Raw genomic sequence first — 13011 nt, 5'->3', positions numbered from 1 at the left:
TAATCTTACAGAGCTCTAGTGGCTTAGTAGCAAGAAGTTGTGCTGCAATCCTGAAGGCATGTGGTTTGAGGCCACCAGCTGCTTCAAGGGAGAAAGATGAGCAATCTCCTCCCATGTGATTAAATGCCTCTGAAAAGCCACCAGAGGAATGACACACACCACCACCATCACCACCACCAACAATAATCTTATGGCAGAATCGAAACTCTATGTATATGTATACTGTCATTCCCATTTCAGAGAGTTGGAAACAATAATTCCGGGGAATTATGTCATTTGCATTAGGCAATTCAGCCAGTGTTTCTGTATATGTGCTTGTGTGTGTGTGTGTGTGTGTGTGTGTGTGTGTGAGAGAGAGAGAGAGAGAGAGAGAGAGAGAGAGAGAGAGAGAGAGAGAGAAGTGGGGGGATAGAAAAAGAGAGAGAAGGTTGGGGGGAGGAGTGCTAGCTGTCTCAATTTGCATAGAAATGCCATGCAAATTGGATATTCTGATACTTCTAAAACCAGAGACCTGAGGCCATGTGATGGTTAAGCCTGAGACAAGAGTAAGGCACTGCACATTCCCTGGGAAAAGGACTGAAGTGAGTTGAATAAGCAGTGCTTCCTGAGAGGGGCCGTGACAGCCATCGCTGGCCCATGCTGCATTGTTGACCGGAATTTCCCACTAAGGCTGGCATTTAGTTCCAGGACATTCCCTGTCGGCGTCCCAGACTCCAGTCTGTGAACTGCTCCTCCCTCCTGAAATGCCCGCCAAAGGGCTTTATGCTAAAATGATTTTGTGCTCACCTTTCTGGAAAAAATGTTTTCACAGAGAATTTAAATTAAAATTAGGCTACTCCACTGAGAATATACAGAACAAAATGCAAATGGAGAGACTTCAAATGCAAATACTACTTCTCTAAGGGTCTTTTCTGAAAGGAAAACTATAGATGAACAGGCGATGGATAGAACTGGGTGTTTGACAGGTCTTTCAATTAAGTGTAATCAAGAGAGAATTTTACTTCATGGAGATTTCTGCAGAGTGTCAAGTTCATTAGGATCTTGAATTTTCTTCCATTCCTGCAAAATGCCAACTATGGATAGATATAATACAGAGGAATGTACTCAAGTTATGAACAACAAACTGGTCAACATAAAATGTTCTGCATCAAAGAAATTTTTTCAAAATGGGCTATCTTGAGAAAATATCTTTTATCAGAATGCTTCATTAAAATACACCTCTTCTCCCCCCAAAGATCAGCATGCCCAATGTTTTTGCAAAGAAGACTGAAGTCCTTACACACGGTGGACTCCAACAATCAAGTCTTCTCTGAAAATCTATATACCCACCCTTCATGATATTATAAAGGTCATTAAGACAACGGTTAGAATAAATAATACAGCTTTTAATACATGTACGACCCGTTAAATACAAGATTGATTTTCCACATGTGTGGGAGTAGGGAAATAGCTGGCTTCTCTCCCTCCTGCTTACATTAAGTTTAACCTCCTTTATGCAATCCTGGGCTTCGGATGCAGTGCAGTTACCATGAAGAGGAATTCTGTGAGAGAGTCTCACAGACTATCAAATTATATTTTCTAATATGTGTTGTTGTTGTTGTTATGTGTCACCGAGTCATTTGCGAATCATAGCGATCCTATGTAGAACAGCCCTAAACTCTGCTCTGTCTTATGACAATTGCACTGTCTCTGATACACCCATCCCGATTACCCCAGTCACTGAATCAATTCACCTCACAGAGTGCCTTCCCCTCCTGCACTGTCCCTCCACCCTCACAAGCATGATGTCCCTCTCCAAGGACGGTCTCTCCTTACAACATGTCCAAAGTATGTTAGAGCCTCAGAATCCTTGCCTCCAAGGAAGCAGCCTGGTTTAACCCTCTCCAGGATGACTGTTTCCTAGCAGTCCATGGTACCCTCAATACTCTTCTCCAGCACCACAGGTCAAAGGCATCAATTCTCCTTCTATCCTCCTTAGTCATTGTCCAACTCTCTGATGCATAACAAGAGATAGCAAAAACCATGGCCTGTATCAGACACACTTAGTCTAACATATAGTAAGTAATAATTGTTCTGGAGAATAACTGGAATTTCTTTTCTACCTGCTGCAGTGGGCTATTGTGTTTCAGGAAGTGTGAGGATGGCTCAGGATAAAACCATTTATTCATAGGTTCGCTATAAGTCAATGGCATCTAACAGTAACAACAACAACGACAACAACAACAAAGAGTAAGGCAGCCTAGGAAGAAAACTCTGGCAATCTACTTTCAAAAATTAGCTAATGAAAACCGCGCAGACCATAATGGTCCAGTTTATAAGTAAAAATGGGATGAGGCAGGACTGATCAGTATTTCATTTCCTTGTGCCTGGCAATGCCTGGCATTCGGTTGATGTAAGGGTGGCTAACAAGAACCACCACTGTTTGCTTCGGCAGTGCATATACTACAAATTGGAATGATAAAGAGAACATTAGCATGGCCCCTGCACAAGGATGACATGCACATTTGTGAAGCGTTTTGTATTTTTCTGTTTTTTGGTTGAGACTTGGGTGTAGTTGTTGCTTGTAATTGGATGTGAGTGAATTAGATTTGGCCTAATTGTTTTCAGGCAAACATTCTATAACAAATTGCCAGACCACTGCTGTACTACTTAAAAGAATGGTTGCTGTGATGCTAGACTCTGTGACTGGTTACCCATGGTGGACAGTGTTTGGTGGAGCTCCTGAATTAAAACAGGTTTAGACGCCGGAGCGGCATCCACTTCTGAAATAGCTGCCCTCTGGAAACTCTATGTACTTAGGGGAAAGATAACATTTTCTTCGTGTTTAAGATTTTCATTCATAAAGTCGCTATAAGTCATCTACGACTCAATGGCACTCAATAATAACAAGAACAACAACTCACTAGCTGCTTGACCTCGGGCAAAAGTTCTTCCCTCTAAAAATGAGGATAATTTCACCTACTCGGCCCCAGAACACAGGCATTTTGTTTCCCAGTAGAGTCAATGCAGACGAATGATGATAATCATTACAGTCATGGGTTGTGGTTTTGGGCCCACATAAAGTTTGCCCTTGTTCTATATGCCCATTTCTTAGCTGGTATTTAGATGTGTAAACATCATGGCATTCATTTCAATAGAAGTGACACATTCCACTATGTCGATTTTTATATGCTACCACTGAAAAAAATCCCCTACTTGTTGGCATCAAGTCATAACTGACTACTGATCCATGAGTTTCCCAAGGCTCTAAATCACACAGGAGGAGACTTCAGGGTTGCTGGTGCCTTTGAAGTATCAGAGAAGCACCTGCTTTGGGTTAGAAGTATAAGTTCATACGGGCTATGCCACTGGAGTTCCAACAATAATACTAAGAAATTAAAAAACACCAAAGATCTTCAATATTTACGCATCTCATTTCATTCTTGAAAGCTGTTAGTTTAAATCTTAGTCCTGTTACTTACCAGCTTTATTGTCTTGAGCAAGATAATTAACTGGGATAAGGTCCCAGCTATTCTCTGGGAAAAAGGTGAATAATTCCCTCCTGTGCAGTTTGCTGCTTCTGAAAAACCTTCTGGAGGACCACCTATGAGTCAATGGTACATAATAACAACAACAATCTGTGGAATAGGTATTATAATGTTGTTGTTGTTACGTGTTGTCAAGTCGCTTGCAACTCACAATGACCATGCGTACAACAGCCCTAAGTCTACCCTGTGCCAACTTTACTATCTTCGACACACTTACCCTCATTACCCCAGTCACTGAATCAATCCATCTCATGGTGGGTTTCCCTCTCTTTCTCCTTCCCTCCACCCGCCCAAGCATGACGTCCCTCTCCACGGACCTGTCCCTCCTTGCAACATGCCCAAAATCTGTCAGACGAAGCCCCAGAATCCTTGCCTCCAAGGAGCAGCCTGTGTTCACCCTCTCTAGGATGAACCTGTTTATTCTCACACATCTTAAAAAACAAACCAGACAATATGTGTAACATGTTTAACATAGTGCCTGGCAAGAAAGAAACACCCCCCCATATCATTTATTGCTATTATTATAATCATGAAAGGAGCTCTGACGGAATCATCTGTAAAGAGTTCTATTGCTAACTCAAAGCCCACACCGTTCTGCAGGGCTCAACACTCCAGGGGCTCTTCACACAATCTCTGAGCACGATGTACCGTCTCCAGAAAACCTGCTGGAGGCTTAGTTATGAGTCAATTTAAACTCAGAGGCAATGAGGTTTTTTATTGTCATCATTATTTAAGACAAGATTATTGAATAGTTGTCATTGCTACTGATTCACCCTTTTGTTCTCCAGTCTCATCGCACCATTCACTCCTTCATTGTGACAGAAATCAAAATTGTCTATTCTTCACCTACTGAATTTCCATGCATAAAGCAATGAGACTTATTTTACTGAACTGGCTCAACTAAGACAGTTGCTTCAAGAAGACAGGGCCAACCGAGTTTAGAAGATAAATGAATTGTTTAATCAAGTAAGCTAATTCCATACCTCTTTTGCTGTTGCATCAAAGGTAGTGTTATTGCTTTAGCAGTAGGGATATTAAGCTCTAGTATTACACGTGGCACCCTGGCCAGAACTGAGAATATGTAAAGTATATTTATTGGTGATATGGATAAATATGCATGCAGTCCTATTATTGGAACTAATGAAGTTATGAAAGGGAATGCCTAGAGAAACAGGGTAAATGAAATACCATAAAATGCATTCACATAGCATTAAAAAATGAAAGACATTTGTGGAAAAACAGATGTGATGAAAAACCAAGTCTGAATAAAAATTTAGTGATCCCCCCCCCACTTTTGGTTGGTTCTCATTCTTTTTCTGGATGTTAACTAAGCCACACTGGATTAATTATTACTTGCCACACTGGATTAATTATTACTTTGGGAATAATAATTACTTAAAAATCCCACTGACATGTTGGAAAAGATGTACAGTCAGAGAGAGAAGAAACCCTCAAGGAAATGGATTGACACAGTGATGGTAACAGTGGGCTCCAGCAGTGACTGTGGGAAGGCACAAGGTTTGAATCTACTGTTCTCAGGCTGAATATGAGTTGTGGTTGACCCCATGTCAGCTAATAATAACATCATCCTGCCCTGAGACCTCCAAAATACACTCTCTTGTTGTTGTTGTTGTTATTGTTTTGTGCCATCGAATTGGATCTGACTGGCACAGGAAGAGATTGGCCCTCCATGGAGCATCTGGTGGATTTGAACCATGCACCTTCAGGATTGCAGCACAGTTTTTTGCCACTAGGCTATCAGAACCCACCCTTTTTTCTTTTCTTTTTTTTTTAATTAAAAATTCACTCTCTAACCTATGCACTTTTAACTTGGATAGCCTTTTAGACATTATTTCAGGTGTCTGGAGCCCTCATGTAGCCCACCCATGGATCACATCTAAAGGATAAGATTTCCTAGACCACGATCTTTGAGCATTTAAGATCCTGTTTCCATTTTTAAAAAAATCAACCTTCAGCCATTGAAGCCTCTAATTTAAGCAGCTAGTTAGCTGAAAACGTACTGTCATATGCTAAGAAAGATTATTACTTAAAGAAACTTTAGAATGAATCCTTTTGTAAAGTAAACAATAACATGTATCTTACTAACTTTTCATGCAAACATACCGGGTCTTTGCCTGCTCTCATTATTTTGGAAGACAAATTAGATAAAAGACAAATACAACATTCCCAGATTTTAATGTTTTCCAGCTTTTACTGAGTGAGGTTATTAGTTACCTTCACCAATACTTCCTTCTGGACAGACAAATGTTTCTTTTTCTGGCAAGGTCCTTTTAATTAAGAATCTTTGCCACTAAAGCATATAATACGTCTTGGGGATCATGCAGTCTAAAGTTTACAGTTAAATCTCTTTTAAAATGGCATTAACGTGTCTTACTGCAAGGGCTTGAACTGTGGCCAGGTAGAGAACCGCAAGATCATCAAGGTCCTGGGACAGTTTCAATCCGGTGACCTGTAGGGATGAAGAAAAGAAATGGAAGAAGGTAGCTAAAAGGGGCTGCCACAGAGAGAGATAGTTCCCAGGAAACATGTTCAGATGTGTTTTCTTGCTGAAAACAAGTTCATATGCAAATCCCCTTTAAGGAAGCTGAACGTGAAAAGCCTACTAAATTGTTTAATCTCCAGATCTGGGAAAAAACGATCCCATCCTCCCTAAAAGAAAATGCTCTGGATTTAAAAAAGAAAAAAACAAAACAAAAAACAAAAAAAACCCAACCACCACCAAACTAAAACAAACAGGCTAAGAAGATGGTATTAGATGAAATATCTCCCCTCTATAAAAGGGAAAATATTTCTTGCAAATAGAGAAATAAACGTGTAACAGTGTGACTTCTAGCAAAAGACGATCTTATGCTGGGTTTTGCTACTATCACAGTTTAGTATAACGGCATCCAGGGGTATTTAAGGTAAAATAATATGTCTCCTATAAATGCCTACTAGGGGAAATTTAGAATTTATGGTTTGCAGGACAATCCCATTAAAGTTAATCAGAACCATATGCTTCTATGGGTTCATCCATCTCTGAGAGAATCCTGAACTGAACAGAATTCTGGACTTGGATGCTGTCAAGATGTATTCACCCTCCTGGTTTGATATTTCCCATTGATCAAGGTATCCTCTCAAGGTATTCCTAAATGGAGAAGACTGCTGGTTTCCCAAGCATAGCCCGAAGTCTATGGGAATCAATACCAGAATTTGCTTCAGATTTCCACATAACAAAATGAACTCTTGTAATATACTCAGGGAAGACCATTTTCTAGGAAAGGACATAAACACCATTCAGTTGTTCAAACAGGATCCGAGAGCCCTCTTCCTTGACTTGCCCCTCCCTTGCCATGTTTGAACAATCTCTGAGTTCTGTACATATACTTGACTTCTTAGATCTTTTTGATTCTAACTCTTTGTCTTCATCTCACTCCTTCTAAATTCCTTAATCAAGGTCACACCATTATTTTCTGCCTTATTTCTGAGAAATCGTCCACACAGATCACCTTGTCTTTTACTGTGTACCCCCCAAGAATCTAGCCATGATCCTTCTGAAATACAATTCTCCTCATGTTACTACTTCCGTTCTAAAAGCCTCTTCATCCACACTGAGTTCACGGTAGAAAGGTCTTCCTGCATCCCATGTGCTCCTTTGTAAACTCACATTTGCTAACTCCCCCAATGTCTACTCTTGTCCTTTCTCACCAACACACTACAGTAAAAAAATTCTGACTTACAAAGTGAAATTGCTTAGTGTGGATATTCCCGAACTATCTGCTAGTTGATTTTATTGGAAAATAGTTGGGCATTCAGTTGAGATCTATGAATTTGATTCTGACACAGAAGCAGCTTAAATAGAAGACCAGAAAGAAACTCAAGGTATGTACCACCTCAGGTCAACAACTTTATGTAAAAACATCTCTGACAAAGTTTTCTGGAGACATAAACTTGCAAGAGAAAGGCTGGACGTAGGGGAGAGAATATGTGAACACTGACACTATAGAACTTCATTTCATAGGGGAGGAACTCATTTGCCTCATGAAACAGAACATAATATTAACAATAAAAACCCGAGCCTACTATCATGTAGATGACTCTGAGTCACAGTGACCCTATTACGTTTCCAAGGTTGTAAATTTTCATAAGTGGTGTCTGTCCATCTTTCTCCTACAGAATGACTGGTAGATCAAACCACTAACCTTTTGGTTGGTAGCTCACCACCACCAAGTGCCTCTTCCCTGGCACATCAAACTCAAGTCATTGCTGATGAATTGTTTCTGACTCATATCTGACCCTCCATTAGGCTTCTGAGGATGTAAATCTCATGTGAGGAGACTGCCCACAGGGACTAAAGAAGTAAAACTGATAATGCCTCTGGTTTTGAATGGATGAAACAATAAGTCAATGTTCTTTTCCCTCCCTTTAGACACCACTCTTCCTCATAATGTTTTATCTTTCTGTGGTAAGTGGTAAAATTTTACATTTTCACTGGAGATAGGAGCTATCTTTTCAATCTTCTCTTCCACTTACTCTTCTTCATTGGAAAGGTGAGTGGCTTATTGTGAGGTTGAGGTAGAATCAGAATGTATGTTGTTCATGTAAGGAACCCTGGAAATGCAGTGCTCAAAAAAATTTGGCTGTTGACCAAATGGTTAAAGGTTTGAACCTACTATCCATTCTGTGGAAAGAGAGATGAGGCCATTTATTTCCATGATATTTACAAGTTCGGAAACTCTGAAGACAGTTTTACCCTGTTCTACAAGATCACTGTGAGTCAGAATCGACTTGATGTCAGTGGGTTAGAGTTTTTGGCTGTGTGTGTAGTAGAAGCAATGGTGGCAGATTTCTACCTAATTGACTCTTTCAGCCTTTTACCGGTATGCACTGTTTGGGGAAGCACTCCTGAATGTAGTGAAGCACCCGGTCTTGTTATTTGAAATATAGAGGAAATACTGTTGTTGTGGTGTACCATAGAGTCAGAACTGACCCACACTTGACGCTTCAGAGGGTTTTCAGAGGCAGTTAACCGCACAGGAGGAGATTGCCTATCCTTCTCCCACACAGCAAAAAAAGAAACTGATGTTGATTTAGAATTTAAAAGTATTGAGGGGAAGAATTGTTGTTATGTTGTTGTTAAGTGCCGTCGAGTCCTAGGCGACTCATAGCGGCCCTATGAACGAAAGTCCTCAACACTTGTGTGACTTTCATCCTCTCTCCAGGTCCATAGAGTTTCTGGAGGCAAGCAATTACCGAAGTGGATGCCATCCTGCTTCCAAGCTTGTTTTAATCAAGGAGCTCCACTAAACACTGTCCGCCATGGGTAACCATTAACGCATTTGGAAGAATGGTAGGCATATTTAAAACAGAGCAAAAGAAAAGAGAAAAGTCTAGGCTGGTTGGTTGGGTTTGGGTTTTTCCCCTCAAAGAAAGACAGCTACCTAAGTGTGAACAGAATGAATTCTTATTCCACTTCTCTTTTCTCCACTGAGTAAATGGCTTATTCACCGGGAGCCTTGGTTTATCTATTAATTTAAGTGCAGTAACATTATTGTATGGGACTATTGTGAAAGTTGGGGATGATGCATGTGAAGCATTTAGCATGGCGCCTGGCACATCATAGTCCCTTAAAAAATAGTAGCTAGTATTAATCATCATAATAGCTGGCAAATTAGTCACTTTATTAAGGAAAACATATTATCAGGCAATAACCTAAATGACACTTGAGAAGATAGAGGTTTGTTATAGGGCTCACTTTTTCCTGAACAAAAACAATATGTAAAAAATGGCTGAATAAAACAGCATTAAGTAGCAAAAGCATCAACCAAGTTATGTCAAAGAGACTGTGTTTCAAAAGCTAATAAATATATCACTCTAAAGAAGCTACAATTAGCTCACGAGTCTCAAGTTCCATCATCCATCTGTCCTGTCAGAGGCACCACAGGGATCCAACCTCTGGTCTCTACTGAGTTCTTGCAACTACTCATTTTACTGATGGTTCTATATACACACACATCTGAATCTATTTAACAACGCCCGTTTCTCGCTAGGATTTAGGTCTCTGGAAGCTGGCTCAAATCCCCTAAACTTCTTTCCCAACTCTTTTCTAGTTTTCCATGTGCAGATTCACTCTGAACTTGCTTTGAAGAAGGCTTGTAGCAGCAATCACCCTCTTCAGAAGTTTGAGAAGGATATGGCCTGATGTTAGAAATAACAGCTCTTCAGACAACAAGAAAATAGCTTTCCATCCTGAGTAGCGCTGTATTTATAAAACAAAGCAGATAAATCACTGTTCAACCAATGGAGAAGGTAGTGTTTTGGGGCCCTCATAATTCTCTAAGTTACTAACTTAAGTGGGTTATTTCAGGTGGAAATAAAACAAAGTGACAAATAGGAGCCAGAAATAAATACAAGTAGGCAAAGTTTCTATCTAAAGTCTGGCTAGTTTTTAAGGGGTACCAAATTTGAATTTCATTTAATTTTAATGAAAAATCCAAAGCCAAGTCCTTTAATAACTAGGAGACTAGAAGAGTCTAATTTTTGGACTTTAGTGAAACCCACTTCCTGTGATGAACCAAGTAATTGTTCATGACTAGTAAGTCAGACAAAATCAGAAGAAACAGCTGCAAATACTCATTAATAATTGGACATGGATATATGAAGTATGAATTGATGAAAAGAGGATATCATTAAAAAACCCAGAATGAATAAAAATTGATATCCTAGGCATTAATGAGCTGAAATAAACTGAAATTGGGCATTTGAATCAGACAATCATATAATCTATCATGCTGGAAATGAGAAATGCAAGCGGTACAGCGTATTGGTCATTGTAAAAAAAGAATATGTTAAGATCAATCCTAAAGTACAATGCTGTCAGTGACAAGATAATATCCACACACCTACAAGGCAGACTAATTTGTATGACTATTATTCAAATATATGCATTGACTTTCAATGAAAATGATGAAGAAATTGAAGAATTCTGTCAACTTTTAAAATCTGAAATTGACCAAACATGGAGACAGGGTGTACTGTTAATTCCTAGTGATTATAATGTGAGAGCTCTGGTGGCATGGTGGTAAGGAACTACACTGCAATTCCCAAGGCATGCAGTTCGAATCCACCAGCTGCTCTGCAGAAGAAGGACGGACTATATCCTCTCGTGTGATTCATTGTGTCTGTGACGGTCAGCTATGGATCAGTCCTAGCTCGACAGTACACAACAAAAATAATGTGAAAGGTGGAAACAAAAAAGAAAGATTAGAAGTTGGAAAATTAGCCTTAGTGATAGAAACAATTCGGAGTCTCAAAATAGAATTTTGCCAAATTAACTATTTATTGGAAAGCCATGTTTTCAGCAATGCAAACAGTGGCTGTATATATGAACCTTGCCAGTTTGAATACACAAGAACCAAATTGTCTACATCAGTGGAATGAGATGATTAAGAAGATCAATAACTTTAGTCAGAACAAAGCCAGAGCCCAATAATGGGAAAGATCCTAAATGGCTAATATTAAGCTCTCAGTGAACCTGAAGAAAATGAAAGCATGTCTATGAGTCAAAGTATGATCCTGAACATATTTCCTCTGAATTCAGGGATCATTTAAAAAAAACAAAACATTATCTGACATACTGAACACAATGATTGAACACCAAATGAGTTGTGGGATGAGAAGAGTGAACTGGTGGGGGAGGGGTAGGCAGGGAGAAAAGCGCAACAATGAGTGAATGGAAACTTAAGTCTCTGTAAACTTTCATTAAAATTAATAAGAAAAAAATTAAAAATATGGTTTTGGTGAAGAACATTGAGTATACCAAGATTGTCAGAATGACTAATAAATTTGTCTTAGAAATTATAAACCTAGAATGTTCTTTGGAAGGGAAGATGGTGGGACTTCATCCCATGAATTTAGTACATTTTATGAGGACAGATCCATCCCTGGAGAAGAACATCATGCTTGGTCAAGCAGAGGACCAATGAAAAAGAGGGAGATTCCCAATTAGATGGATTTGTACATTTCTTTGAACAACGAGATCGACTACAACATTGATGGTGAAGAAGGCTCAGGACTGGGCAGTGTTTTCTTTTGTTTAACATAAGGTCACTATGAGTCAGAACTGACTGGACACTACCTAACAACAACTATGGATCTAAATGACTAGTAACCCCAAGGTGGAGGACCACAGCTGGTTCCCCAGGATTCGAAGTACCATATTTAGAGTCCTTCTGACCATCTTAGAAACACACACACACACACACACACACAGACGTATAAAGCCATTCAAACTAACATTTAAAAGTAAAACAGAAAACAACTAAAACAAGTAACCCTTCCTGACAGAACTTGTATACCTTTTACTATCTTTGGGTGTGATCATGTCTTATTTCACTTTTAAAGGTAAGCAATGCTATTTTGTTTCCCTTTGTTTAAAGAACATAAAATGACCAGTGTTAAATATTTTCATACTGATTGGTATTACACAAACTACTGCCTCTTTTAAACAAGCTTAAGTGCAGCTTTCACTTCTCTGAGCCTCATTTATCAAGTGGGAAGGAGAAATATTTACACATGTGATTATGTGGTCCAGGCACACATGGAAGATCCTCTCCACCTCTCCGTCCTTTTAGTCCAGTGCTGCAGGGTAATATCACATCACCAAGATTAAACATGGCAGGCAGAAAACAGTCACCAGAACAAAAAGCAAACGACTGCAGGAAGCACAGAGGAAAGATAGCTGGGTTATGTCTTCTTCCTGTGTATGAAGAAAGTACATAGCCTGGGAGGATTTGGAGCCAGGTCAGCCTCGGGTGGGAGAAAACTACAACTATTACCAACCTGAAGACCAGGGTAAGGATGAGAATGAGAGAGCAAGTGGCAAAGTCGTAGCTTGAAGGGAAAGAGAAGAAGAAGGACGAGGAATATTTATCAGTATTAAGCTGGATACAAGAGTTGAGTGCTATACTTCTGGGTCATCTTGATGTGAAATTATGGATGTATAGTTATTCCACTATATGCTAGATGCTGAGAAAATCATTCCACAAGCTGGACTATATGAAGAAGAAGAGTAACAGGATTGAAGGAAGACTCATTAGCAGTCTGCTTTATGTTGACGACACAACCTTGTTTGAAGAAGTGAAGAATATTTGAATCATTTACTGCAGAAGATCAATGACTACAATTCAATATGGGTTATAACTTAACATACAGAAAACAAAAATCCTTACCAACTTCATGATAGATGGACAAGATTGAAATTCTCAACTAGTTCATCTTACTTGGATCTACAATGAACACCCATGGTAATAGCAGTTAATGTATACTACATTGAAACAGATGAGGACGAGAACTGTTTAAAAGGGATATATGATTAAGTATTATTGTCAGGACAGGAGTCCAGAACGAAGGCTGCATAGTGGAGTGGACTTGGGGGGGAGGGATTGTATAACAATGACAGAATTTTACTTTTCAAAGAGAAGAG

General features: G+C 39.4%; 1 protein-coding gene across 1 annotated transcript in view; it reads right to left on the bottom strand.

Annotated features, from left to right (window-relative positions):
- FGGY (FGGY carbohydrate kinase domain containing) overlaps positions 1 to 13011 on the bottom strand; it is a 741424-nt gene that overhangs the window by 175268 nt on the left and 553145 nt on the right. Inside the window, exon 11 of the mRNA XM_006879829.1 lies at positions 5923 to 5997. Within this exon, the coding sequence (XP_006879891.1) occupies positions 5923 to 5997 (75 nt within the window). The remainder of the gene's footprint in view (positions 1 to 5922; positions 5998 to 13011) is intronic.

The sequence above is a fragment of the Elephantulus edwardii genome, unplaced genomic scaffold, assembly GCF_000299155.1.
Source record: "Elephantulus edwardii isolate Elephantulus edwardi_28Jun2011 unplaced genomic scaffold, EleEdw1.0 scaffold00005, whole genome shotgun sequence".
Lineage (NCBI taxonomy): Eukaryota > Metazoa > Chordata > Mammalia > Macroscelidea > Macroscelididae > Elephantulus > Elephantulus edwardii.
This window is presented reverse-complemented; position numbering and strand designations above follow the sequence as displayed.